Source organism: Micromys minutus, assembly GCF_963924665.1.
Source record: "Micromys minutus genome assembly, chromosome: 8".
NCBI lineage: Eukaryota > Metazoa > Chordata > Mammalia > Rodentia > Muridae > Micromys > Micromys minutus.
Window position 1 is genome coordinate 9528393 of NC_137977.1, and position 13387 is coordinate 9541779.

A 13387-nucleotide genomic window follows, 5' to 3' on the forward strand; every position below is an offset into this window, starting at 1 on the left:
GGGAAGAGTCAGCCATGTGGATAGTTTTACATTTTGGTTTGGTTTGGAAAGCTGAGTTGTGGTCGGAAGGATTACTACTTTATCAGAGGCCTGCGGAGGAATGGTGGGAAGTGCTATGAGGTCTGAAAGAAGACTTCCTAGACTCTTCTCATGTTTAGTCTTTTTAAAACATTTACTTATTTATTTGTGTGTCTGTATATGTGTATTTGTGTATATATTGTCTGTCTGTGTGTGTGTGTGTGTGTGTGTGTGTGTGTGTGTGTGTGTGTTGGGAAGTGTTGATAGCATTTGTGTCATGTATACTTGTAGTAGTCAGGACAACCTTCAGGAGTCTGTTCTCTGATTCTACCCTGGAGTTTCTAGGGATTGAACTCAGATCATCATACTTGGCAAAAAGTGCATTTCCTGGCTAAGCCATTTTGTGGGCTAACTGTTTTTAGCTTTAATCTGGCCTCCCAAGAATGCTTTGCAGACTCTTTTTGTCTTAAATAAACCCAGTGGCCGTGTGAAGTCATTACTTTTGGACTCTACAAAGGTCTGGTCACTTCTCTTCTTGTGCTGAGGTACAACAAAAATGTGGGCCTGAGAACACTTTCTTTGTGTGTATGATCTTGTGTGCATGCGTCTGAGTGGGGTTGGGGTGCACGTGTGAACACTTGCTTGTGGATACCAAAGGACCAGCTCAAGTATTATTCTTCTGGGACTGCCCACTGTAATCTTTGAGGCAGAGTCTCTAACTGGCCTAGGACTTACCAAGTAGGCTAGGTTGAGTATCTGGGGATCCCGGTCTCCTTATCCCTGGTGCTCGGGTTACAGGAATTATCCCACCATCCCTACCTTAACTTCTTTTTTAACTCTAGTTTCTGGGGACTGAATAAGGTTCTTGCGCTTGCGAGGCAAACGGTTTATTGACTGAGTTGTCTCTGCAGCCATCTCCCTTTGTTATGAGTGGGTAGCCTGGCTTGTTTTCATTTACCATTTTCTAGGGGGATCAGATGCTATGACTTTTACACAGTTTACCTTGGTGCAGATGCTGAAAGAGAGCATTCGCAATAAAATATATGCAGTATATGTAATTTGAGTGGGATGTTCTGGGGTTTTGAAGTAAAAATGTGTACCTGCAAGCTGTTTTATGGCTCCTCGGTTATGATTATCCCTGTAACACAGAAGGCTACAACTGTGGCTCTGCCCTCACTTGCAAGCTTTCTAAAAACACCATATTGTTTTTGTGTTTGGTTTCGAATGTATGTCAAAAGGTCTCATTTCATTTAGGAAAAAAATCATAGTTATGAGAAACATGGTGGACAACCTACGGAGGACATGCTTGCAAAGGCTGCAGTGAGGACAGTGAGTGCGCTGGGTTTGAGGTCCTACCAGCTGCAGAGGAACTTGAATTAGAGTTCCATGCTGCATGAGCAAGAGAATGCTTGTTGCAACCTTGTTCTCACAGAGACAGAATGGGAGGAGAGTAGTGGGTGAAGATCTGAACAGCTGCAGCTGACTCTACCTTCCCCTGGGGAGTCCTTGCTTCTGCTTGTGGCATTCCTCCGGGGATGGATGAGGACAAGGGCTGGGCATCGCTGTGAAGCTAAGTCCCCAGAGAATTGGCACTTGAATGCTCTGGTACATACATCCTCAGCTAGCTTCGTGGGTATCCTCCCTCCCTACATCAGCTATCCTCATGACCTCTCTATGCACCCATGTTACACAGAACTGTATTTGCAACATCAAGTGTAAAAGGGGTGGAGAGTAATTCTTTTCACAGTGTGTGCTCTTGTGCAGTATTGCTGTGATAAATAGGCAAACCACTGTTCACCCAAAGCTTACCTACATAATAAAGGTTTGGTTCACAAGATGATAGTATTAGCAGATGGGAAGTGTAGGACATAGACCTGTGTGGAAGGTCATATGTTCACCAGAGACATGACCTCAGCAGGTACTGTAAGACCCCGCCCATCTTCTCTCATGTTTTATGGTTCCATTGACAGTATCACTGGATCACTCCTTCCATGATGGGTCATCAGAACTGAACTACATAGGCATGTACCTCCAAAACCCTGAGCTGGATGGATCTTTTCTCTTTAAAGTTGGTTGCCTTCAATACTTTGTTGGAGGAACATACAGCTGAGTCGTTCAAAGCAACTGTTAAATAGTTACCATTTGGGTTCCACTGGTCCTCTCCACCCAACACGAACAGGAAGTTTTCTACCTCAACAACGCAGTGGTGGGCACTGTTGTAAGGCATAACTGGAATCAAGAAAAAAAAAAAAAAGGACATGTATAAATTTCCAATACCTCAGCTCACCAGCTTTGTACGTCAGCAAAGTGTATATAGAACATGAGACTCCATCAGCAGGCAATAGCACGGCTGCCCACAGCTCCCATGATCCACACGCTCTGGCTCAGTGGTGTGTTGTGAGTAGTTTCAAGCCCAACCCCCTTCGATTAATTTTGCATAACGTTATTCCACAGATTAGTCAAGAACAACCCGAATGCCTCGTTCGATCCTTGAGATCTCCTTGTCTGCCCAATGGTGAGAGATAGAGCCTCTGTGACAGTGACTGACACTCCCATGGTCAGGGCTGGCAGCTACTTCCTGAGAGATGTAACTCTGAATAATGTGGAGCCATTTGCTGGAAATCTTTCCACAAACAGACTGGCTTGCTGTGTGGCTTTCTACTCCACAGCATTGAGCAGGCTGAATTTCCATACAGTTTTAAGTTTTTAAATTAAGGTCCTGCTGATTTAATGCCTCCTCCAAATGTATACGCTTAATTTCCTGTACAATGTCATTAGCAGCACAATCACACATTTTCCATCTATGTGCGTCGGAGCTCTTCTGTAGCAGAGATGAGAACTGTCAGGAATGCCATGCATGTCCCTTTCCCTGCACTCTCCTTCTTCTGCACCTAGCTGCAGAGGCTGCGTGGAGAGGTGTTATTCATAAACCCACCAAAGCCAGGTTTCTCTGACATTTGCATCTCCGTCAGAAAGTCACGATGTACCAAGCAGGGTGCTGCTGTCACCTTTGGTATTGTGCAGTGTCGGTCGCTGGTATAATCATGGGGTGGCTGTGGATGTGTGCAGCATTAGTTATCACCTGACATGCAGTGGTCTGGGCCCACTGACACCAGGAGGAAAAATAATGCCCTTGTTCAGCTCATCATATGGGCACCTTAAATCTAGGTGAGGACAAATGGGGAGGTGATGTGCCTGTTCAGGCAGGGAACTTATTGCTTGACACGGATCAACAGAGCACTTAAGAAACCAGTGCGGTGGGAAATCAATATGAATCCCAGCCAATTCTTACTCTGTGCTTCTGTGCCAACGCAGAGAGCATGAGAGAGAGAGAGAGAGAGAGAGAGAGAGAGAGAGAGAGAGAGAGAGAGAGAGAGAGAGAGAGGGGGAGGGAGGGAGGGAGGGAAAGAGAGAGAGGAGAGAATGCCTATTGCATACTCAAGGAAGAAACTGTCTTATATCTGATTTATTTTTAGGGATATATATATTTCATATATAAAAATTATATAACTACAAATTATATATATAATTTCATTTTGGCTTAATTATCTCCTAGCTTTCTGAGAGATGACATAATGGCATATATATATTTATATATATATATACACATATAAATATATAAATATATACATATTTATGAAAAGGCATGGCTTTTAGAAAGAGAACTCAGTAAATAGTTCTATAAATACATCCTTTAAGCTTCTTACTAAAGTGCCAAAATGTTGTAAGAATTCTGATGCATTAATATATACTGTGACTATTCATTTTCTGAAGTTATAGCTCTGAGAGAGAAGGTATTCATATGTATATGCCTAGTTTAGGGAGTTGAAGAAAAGGGGTCTGAAGTGGCTTGTGCAGATTATGAGCTACATCAGGGGACTTCTTCATCCTAAGACTGTCCCTAGGCCCCCCATGCTCACTTTGGTCTTCAGAGAATACCCTTGACTGAGAGTTCTTGTTGAGCTGGACTCTGAATTCCTTGGTGCAGGTCTGTCTGACTTGTTCACTGAGCAACTCAGTTTGCTTATGCTTCAAAGCTGTGATTTTAAAATCAGGTCAATTAAGTCTCTGCAATTTAAATGATGATACCTCTTCTAAACTACTGGAAGGAAAAGCAGCAAGGGGCTGTTTGAGCTTGACGCAATGACCTCTGACCTGTGAACTTACACAGCATTAGCTGCCATTGTATGCATGTATCTAGTTACATGTGACATTTGCAGAAATCGAAGTCGGCAACTCGATTTACTCACTTTGCAGCCCCCATCATGCTTCCTATAGTTATTGTAAAAGTTTGATTTGCTCGGTGTCCAAATCATTTTTTTTTTAAAGATAAAAGATAATAGTATTTTCTTCTCTTTAGCCATGAACCCAGCCTCATAATAAAACAAAAATCTCTGAAAATGTATCAACACTGGTGTTGCTCCTGCTGAGCGTTTGTCCCCATTCGGGCAAATTTATTCCTAAACCTCTCTCATTTGATCACCCCTATTCTTATGGTTTGTGCAAACAAATGAAGCTACTGCTCTAAGCTAACCACAGAACTCCTCAAAAAAAACAACAGAGGCGGTTTTCAAAGTCGTGATGGAACGGTTTGCGATCGCAGTCCTGTGTCTCTGCCTGTTGTGTTTCTGTTTGACAATCCTGCATGTTATACTTCTTGCTTGTGCACTGCAGTGTTCGAATTTGTGAATTATTATCCTTTCTGACTTCTTGTGTAGCACGAGGCTATAAATAGACACAAATGACTCCTTGAGACGACCACTGAATGTAAAACATTCCCAAATTTACTACAAATAAAATATTTGATCAATGTTTGAATTCTGAAAGCGCTCTAACTCCTTTGCCTTCTGATTAACCCTGAAGGAAAAGAAAACGGCCAGCAACGACGGTCCATTGAGAAGGTCGCTGCCTTCTGCACACACCCATTCTCTTTGAAGTCACCCCAAGGCCACCCCTTGTCCTTTCCAGACTTCTCTAGCGGTGGACACCTGTGTGTGTGCACAAGCAGGTTGTGAAGAAGGTTGGCTCTCCACGTTCATGCACAGCCCGCTGTGAGTTTTTAGCGTGTCAGTCAGTGAGTTAGAGGGAGAGGGGACAGAGGGGCTAATCAGGATGGAATGAGATTAAAGGCTGTCTAATTTTACAGCAACTGTGATCCATCAGCCACTGTGAAAGTGACAGCAGAAATGAGTGATGGAGACAGACAGGTGGGGCTGTACATTTCACTGATTTATCCTCAAATGCACTGGGCCTTATTTTATTGAGTGAACACGACCGCATTTATCAAGTCTGTCATCTAAAACCACTTTCCCTCCATTTAAAAAGGTCACTTTACTCTGAGGGAGCAGGAGAGAGGCACTTTCAAATCAGATTTAAAAGCGAATAACACATGTTTATAAGGCCCTTTGTGAGGAGTCTCAACTTTATCTCACACAAACGAGTTACGCTAGGAGGAAAAGAAATGGGGCAGAAGCCAGAAGAATCACAGAAGAAAATGCTCCGGTCACCCCAGAGGGCACCTCAGTGGGTCTCTAAACCTGATCCAGCTGTTTGTTTGTTTGTTTTTTTATTTTCTGTTATTATACTTTTCCCATCCCATGAACCTGAAGTTTTATTCTTATCTGAGCAATTCAATCAAGCATTTGATAACATTTAATATTTTAAATGAAATGGATGTGCCAACTCGAGAGACCTAGTCCCAGCATTGACCCTGCGGAATGACAGATCGTCACATGTGAAACAAATGTCAGCAACTGCTACAAGCCTGATCGCTGCTGCAGTGAGCTCCTATACCTGTTCATTGTTTTCCTGCGATTTCAAAGCCATACGAATCTTAGAAACCCAGTCTTTTACCCCTCCCTGTGTCACTACAGTAAAATGCTCCAGGATGCTGTATGCAAAACCATACCTGGTTGAGAAGCGAGCATGGAGCCCTCATTGGGTAGTGGGTTGCTTTTTGTGATAATAACCACCATTTACCACTGACCATACACCATATGTTACATTGAGTATATAATTATGTTTGTATGTTTATAGAAATTACATCTCTGAAAATGCACGTGTTTAACTCTAGCTATTAATTTGTTCCCATTTAGAAATATGTACATATGTATAGATATTTGTATATATACACATACATGTGTATATATATATGTATATATGTATATATATATATCAGATGAATTGACTAATTTGTGATATTAAAATTACAATGTATGATAAGAATATATGGTAAAACAGAAAGTGTCTCTATGTATATCTATGTTTCAGTTTATACATGTAACTATGGATCAGACATAACTCAACCACCTATTTCTAGGAGAAATCCTGGGGCCCTGGGAGGGTCAGTCACTTGTTGAAGGTCACACTCAGCTAATGAATACTACAGCTTTTCTCCCAACATGGGAAGTCTGGACCCCGACCCTTATGCCTTCCACTCTGCTGACTTTCAATAGGTGTGTTCAGCCAACCAGAAAATAATTACCGAGTTCTTGAGTGTTCAATGATAGTGTCCCTGAGATTCATATATAATTTTATACTGCTTCGTACTTAGATTTTTAAAATGAAAGTGCTACTTCAATTTTTTTTCTGTACATACAATTATTAAAGTGGCTGGATTTTATAAAGGAAGGCATGTGTGTATTAGCATGTAGTAACTGTACAAAGTGTCTCATTTTGATTTTCCTACAGGCATATGGTATGTTTTGATCGGTTCACACACTGTGTTGTCTTCATTTCTATGCCCTGTCTTACTCCCTTTCCATTTCTGCATCCAAAATAGTCCTTTACTTCAAAGTCGATTCTTCCCGACCCTTCCTGGATTCCACGTCTGACAGAAAACACATAATAGTTTTTTCCCGAGTCAAGCCTCTTTCCCTTAACACAGTCATTCCCAGTTTTCTGGCTTGTTTTCCCTTCAGGTAACAGGACTTGTTCTTTTTGAATGAATAAAGCTCCACTGTATGTATCTACACGACGTTTCCTTTATCTGTTGTCTGCTGTTGGCACATGGGAGATTCCGTAACTTGGCTTCAGTACATACGGCTCTACAGGTATCTATTCCATGTGACCTTTGGCTATTTGAGGGTAAACATCTGTAAGCAGCTGGATCTTGCGGACATCCTATTTTGTAGATAAAAGCCCTCTACATTGAGTTCCATAGAGGCTAAACTAAGTTGCATCCTTATCAATGGTAATATATTGTTCCTCCCACATCCCCTTCCCTTACTCTAATGCCATCACTGACCTTGGTAGCTTCTTGTATACTTGATGCCAGCCACTCTGAGTGAAGGGAGATAGATTCCTATACTCGCTCTGAATTTCATTTCTCTAATGGCCAGAGCTTGAACATGGACATGTACATGAGCACACTTGCTTTATGGAGTCAGAAACAAAACAAAACGGTCCGTGAGGATAAGAAGAGTCTACTCTACAATGGGTTACGGCTATTTTAAACAAATAGTGCCTGTTTTAACTTTTCTTGTCCAGGCACAGGGTCCTCTCAGGGTGTAAGCAGGAATCCAGAGGCTCACTTCCTTCTACAAAGGCCTTTTTCTCCCAGAGATGTGAATTAGCCTGTCTCGTCCATTGTTACCCCTCCAGAAAATATAACTATCTTCAAGTAGAAAGCATATACATCTCAGAACTCACAACATTCATGAACTTCAAGTGAGACATTGCTTGAGCCAAGCCCAGAATATAGGAGGATTGTCAACTCAACAGGAATTGAAGGTTTGTTGTTTAGATATAACAGATATGGGGACCTTGATATCGTTTTGGCTTCAGAAAAACAAGCTTGCAGACCCATCCAAAATGTTTTTTAGAAGATAAATTATGTTCATAAGTATGTAAGTGTTTATATATTAAATATATATTTATTACATATAATATATACATATTAAATGTGTATGTGTTCCTGAATCTTAGACAGTTAGTTTTCTGTCTTGAAGGGCATTACTGAATCTGTGTGCTTGGCTTTTTCTTTCAGAAAGATTACACATATTAAACTTATTTATTTATTTATTTATTGGCATTTGTCATTAAACTTAGAACAGCTTGCATGTGAGGCAAGCATTCAACCACTGGGCCATGTCTAGGGCACTTTCTGGTTCTTATGTTTTGATTTTAGACAGGATCTCACTAGGTTTCCAAAACTGGCTTTAAATTTGTAAACTTCCTACTACAGTCTCTCCAGTAGCTGGAATCACAGGTCTTTGTATGGGAGCATTTTCTCTGACACAGACAGAAGCATGATCCTAACGTGCACTCTTTAGCTTATTGATGTTTTGCACTAACTAGTGTGTGCATTCAACCCTCATTTCCACACTAGGCAGAGCTGTACCTGCTGCAAGTCCTGGGAACAGTGTCTAGAAGATGTCTACTCAAGAGAGCACACATCACAGGCAACAAAGCAGGCTTTTTGTCTCAAAAGTTAAATCCAGTGAAGATACAGATATCAAGACTGGTGTGAGGGAACAATGGAGAGTTCAGAGGCCGCGAGATGACCTTCTGAATGGCCGAGTAGATGACCTCCAAGGTGAGCAGACACTGCAGTGCAGACACTACACTGGGAGTAATAACAGGGACAGCAAGTACAGAAGTCTCAGAGCACTGGCTGGTGATGTCCTCAGAACAACAGGATGCTGGTGCAGTAGAGGCCAGGAATAGGAAGGGCAGACCTCTGGATGCTGGAGGAAATTGTCAGATGATACTATGCCTGTCTTCCCTGCAGCATACAGATGCAAGCTCTAGTATTGATTTGGCTCATTACTGGTGGTTGTTTGTTAGTGTCTTTAATGAGCATTTTTTATGTTCAGATACTTTTTAGTAATAATATGATAATGAATGAAGCCTCAAATATCCCTGCTCTTAGGGTTTATCCTGCCTTATAGGGAGAAAGGACACACACACATATAGACAGTCAAGATTAGCAGGCCAGATGATGGCCTTAATTGAGCTTGTCAGGAAGAGTCAGTCGTTCTAGGGGAGTGATATTTAAAGCTGAATCTAAAGAGTGGAAGCTCTCTGCCTAAAGGCAAGAGGAGATGAACCACAGAGGTTCAGACATGGGGTGAGCGAGGTGAGTGGTGTGAGAAGAGGGAGAACTCTGTGGGGAGGACCTAGAAGATGGGATGATGTCAGTAATAAGCTAGAGATTAGCAGGAGGGTCAGAATGAGTTAGGGACAGCTTTGTGGGTCTTATTCTAAGCATGACAGGAAGGGGAGTGCAGAGGAAGGGTGACGCCATCAGTGAGCTAATAAAACATCACATAGGCTATTACTGATTAGAAAGGCTAGAAGAGGGAAATCTTCCTTGACACAGCCAAGTGATGATGGAGATGTGTCCGTGGATGGACAGAAGGGACGTGTGCTGATAATTGATTAAAACTGATGAAGAAACAAGAATGAATGGAACCATGATTTCCCAGGGACCGGAGACAAAATCCAAAAGCCAGCAGGAAAGTGTTAATCACACTCCCTGCTATCATCTACAAACGTGTTCATTCACTCCAAACTGCAAGGCCCATGGAGGCACGGCTACAGTGTTTTCTAAAGAAAAACCAAGTAGTTGATTCTGGCTGAGTGAGACAATCAGCACAATGTTATTGTGTATGTTTCAGAAAGAATGTTCCAGAGAGACCAGAAATGGTGCAGGAACTTTTCTGGGGGGAAATGGAGAAGTGAATTGGAGGAGGAGAGGAGAAGTGGGGGGATTAACTGGGAAGAGAAGAGAAAGGGGACATTCCTCAGCATGCAATATGTGAGAGAATTTTTAGAATTTTTAAAAACGTTCAGGAAGGAGTGAATCTGAGAGCCCCATACCTTGATCTCTTTTTCTGTTACTACACCATGTTGTCTGTGGAACTGCTTTTGCATTACTTGGCTGTCTTATATAATTGCATATAGTTTACTAACATGTATTAAAACAACCACATAGCCATTCCATGCTGTTGTAATGTATATGACACAAACATTTGCATGTGTTGTGTGTGTTTGTGTGTAGGTGTGTATATGTTAATAATAACAGCAATATATATATATATATATTATAATATATAAGCAGACACTACATAAGTATATAAAGTATATATTATCTAATATAAATATATAATTTTATTAACATTATAATTAATGTATCATTAAAATGTTTGCTGCTATATCGTATTATGTATTGAGTGTATATAGCATTGTGTTGAGGACCTTGCACCACATACACACACACACACACACACACACACACACACACACACACACACACAAGAATTTATGTGTGATGAATCCCTCTACGGAACTGTTGAGTCAAACAGTGGGTGTCCTTTCTATGTTGCTAAGACTCCCACACTGCACTGCAGTGTACAGGGCCAGTTGAATGGCTGTGAGCAGTTGGTATCTAGTTAGAATTCAAGTCTCCATTCATTTATTAGGACATAGAAGGGGAACATTGTCACACATTTAAAATCCATTTGTAGTCTATACATTCTTCTATTGGGTTTAGATTTCCTGATACAATTTGTTTTATATATAAATATATGATTTTTGTTTCTAAGGTGTTTTCCCCAAGGGAGTTCTCTAAGAAGGAGAAAAATAAATAAAATGAGATTTTTGGAAGTGCAGTATTGCCAAAATAGGCATTGTAAAATATTTGCCCATTCAAATAGCAATTACATGCTAGTGAAAAGAAATGTAACTTGGAAGGGAGAAAGCTCACTCTCACAATAGCAAATGAAGAATACTTCTTATTAGATCCTGATGGAAGTAAAATAACTCATCTCTTCAAGTTTGTGCTAAACACATTTGAAAAACAAATGTTTCAAAATTTACAACTTAGTTTCATTATACTGTTTAATCTATCTGAAAAGGTCCAGCAACTTGGCCCATGTTTCTGGAAGTAGAATGCGTACAGAGCAAAGTGTCTCATACTGTAGCAGTGCTTTAGGTATATTGTTGGATAATTAATACATATTTTAAAGTGTTGTGTGTGGTGTGTTTGTGTGTACGTGTGGTATGTTTGTGGTTGTTGTGTGTTAGTATGTGTGTGTGGTGTGTTTGTGTGTTGGGGGGTCAGAGGTGGATGTTGGGTATGTTTCTCAAACATTGTCTGGTTTATTCTTTGAGCCAAGGTCTCTCTCTTACACCCGGGCACTGATTGGCTGAAGTGTCTGCCTGGGAAAGCCCCTCCATCCCGCTCGGGCACTGATTGGCTGAAGTGTCTGCCTGGGAAAGCCCCTCCATCCCGCTCGGGCACTGATTGGCTGAAGTGTCTGCCTGGGAAAGCCCCTCCATCCCGCTCGGGCACTGATTGGCTGAAGTGTCTGCCTGGGAAAGCCCCTCCATCCTTCTCTATGCTTTCTAACTCCAGGATTACAGGCACATACAATTACCACCATTTCTGGCAGGGTTGTTGAGGATCTGAACTTGGGTACTTATGGTTGCACAAAATGCTCTTTACACACTGAACACTACCACCACACACCCCTAGGCACATTCTTCTACTTTTTCCTGTTTTGTTTAGGTCATGCTTCATATGGAATCTACCAATAAGTAGAATTTTGTGCATATGGAGATACTTCAATTATTATGGACAGTTTGGAAAACTAACTTTTTTGGGATTCACATTGTCTGAATCAGGTAAGGACTCGGGAGGGTCTCGAATTAGCTTAATATTTTCTTACACCTTTCCTCTCAACCCCAATTGGTCTTGTGCACAGTGAGCTGGGATCTCACTAACTACACACTTTTATTTAAGTGGCTTCTTTGTCTTGCACACTGTGAGCTGGGATCTCACTTACTACACAATTTTTATTTAAGTGACTTCAAGGTGCATAAATTCAAAAGACCACGTTAGATAGGGGGCACGTGAGACTGAAGAGACCTTTGTTCCTTTTACAGTTCAACGTTATGTCTAAAGGCATCTTCCTGACTGCAGAGATTGCTTTATAACCCCCAAGCTCTGCACACACATGTCAGCATAAATTCATGCTATTACTGTAGCATTTTCTATATGATAATAAAGTATATGAAATGTAGCTGTCTTTCGCTTGCCAAAGGATCTCCAAGCTCCTTGAAACCAGACTATGTTGTCTTAGTAACTTCATGATTAGCACAGGACATGGAACTTTAAATCTCTGGAATTTCTCTAGCTGCTACCCCTGACAAAACATTCAGAATATTAATGAATCAATAAATATCAGTGGCATGAATGAGTGAATGTTTGTGATAAAGAAAAACTATGTGATTTACTTCTTTGGAAATTATGCTAAGTATGTGCTGGAGACGGCTCAGGAGTTAAGAATGCTTGCTGATTCTCTGAAAGACCTGGGACCTGTATCCGGTGACTTTTATCTACAGCTCTGAGGCATCCATTGGTCTCTATTGGTCTCCATTGGCACCTGTCCTCACATGAACAATCCCACACACAAACTCGCAGACATAATTAAAAATGGGGTAAGTAAAAAGGTGAGGTATCTCTTGAAGGAAGAGAAAAGCAGAGAAGGATGAGATGTGTCCTAGATAAAAATCCTGTGATTTCTGAGATAAACATTACCCTATGGGACACAAATGTCTGCTTAAAGCCAAGGGGGTTCATAAATTCTTCAACGGTTGGTCACAGATTTCTTTCAAGAACTGTCATAGTACTCTATTGTGCCAAGGCTAGAGGTTTTTCAATCTATTCTTAGTGATGTAGCTTTGATCTGATTATTCAGACTGGGCAAATGCTAATAACCACAAAACATAAGGGACTTTAAATAGGACAATAGGACTTTCCCTTTTGTTTCGTTACTACTGGGGATTGAACTTAGAACCTCACACATGCAGGGCAACTGCTCTATCACTGAGCCACATTCACCAGTCGTTTAAAGTAGGATTTTGTTAGTAATTTAAATGAAGTCAGCTTACAGTGTCTTACATTTATTTTAGTTAGAACACTTAATATGTTCCCAGACCTTAGTTGGATTATTATGATAACAGCTTCTTCACTTTGGACACATCTGCTGTGCTGGCTATGACAAATACATATTTAATCATTTGGTTTGTTTTGTTTTGTGGGTATGGGTGTGTTGGCTACACCTATGCCTGCACCCTGTACAAGTGTGAGGAGGTCAGAGGTGGGCGTCAGATCCTCTGGAACTGGAGTTTCAGAGGATATTGAGCTGTGAGGTTGTGGTTGGAGATGAAATCTAGGTCCCGTGGAGGAGCGTCAAGTACTCTCTTCACTGCTGAACCATCTCTACAGCCCCAAAGTTTTATTTTTATGTTTATAGGATTAAAACAAATCTCTAGGATACTAACAAATCCTTTTCAAAGATAAGTTTTTTTTTTAAAGATTTATTTAGCTATGTAGGTATATAAGTGCACTGTAGCTATCTTC

The 13387-nt window shown here is 41.1% G+C and overlaps 1 protein-coding gene across 1 annotated transcript in view; it reads right to left on the reverse strand.

The window, feature by feature from the left end:
- The window catches only part of KLHL14 (kelch like family member 14), a gene marked incomplete at its 3' end in the record, with an annotated part of 103572 nt that overhangs the window by 19762 nt on the left and 70423 nt on the right, over positions 1-13387 (reverse strand). The window contains exon 4 of the mRNA XM_080919781.1: positions 2158-2247. Within this exon, the coding sequence (XP_080775907.1) occupies positions 2158-2247 (90 nt within the window). The remainder of the gene's footprint in view (positions 1-2157; positions 2248-13387) is intronic.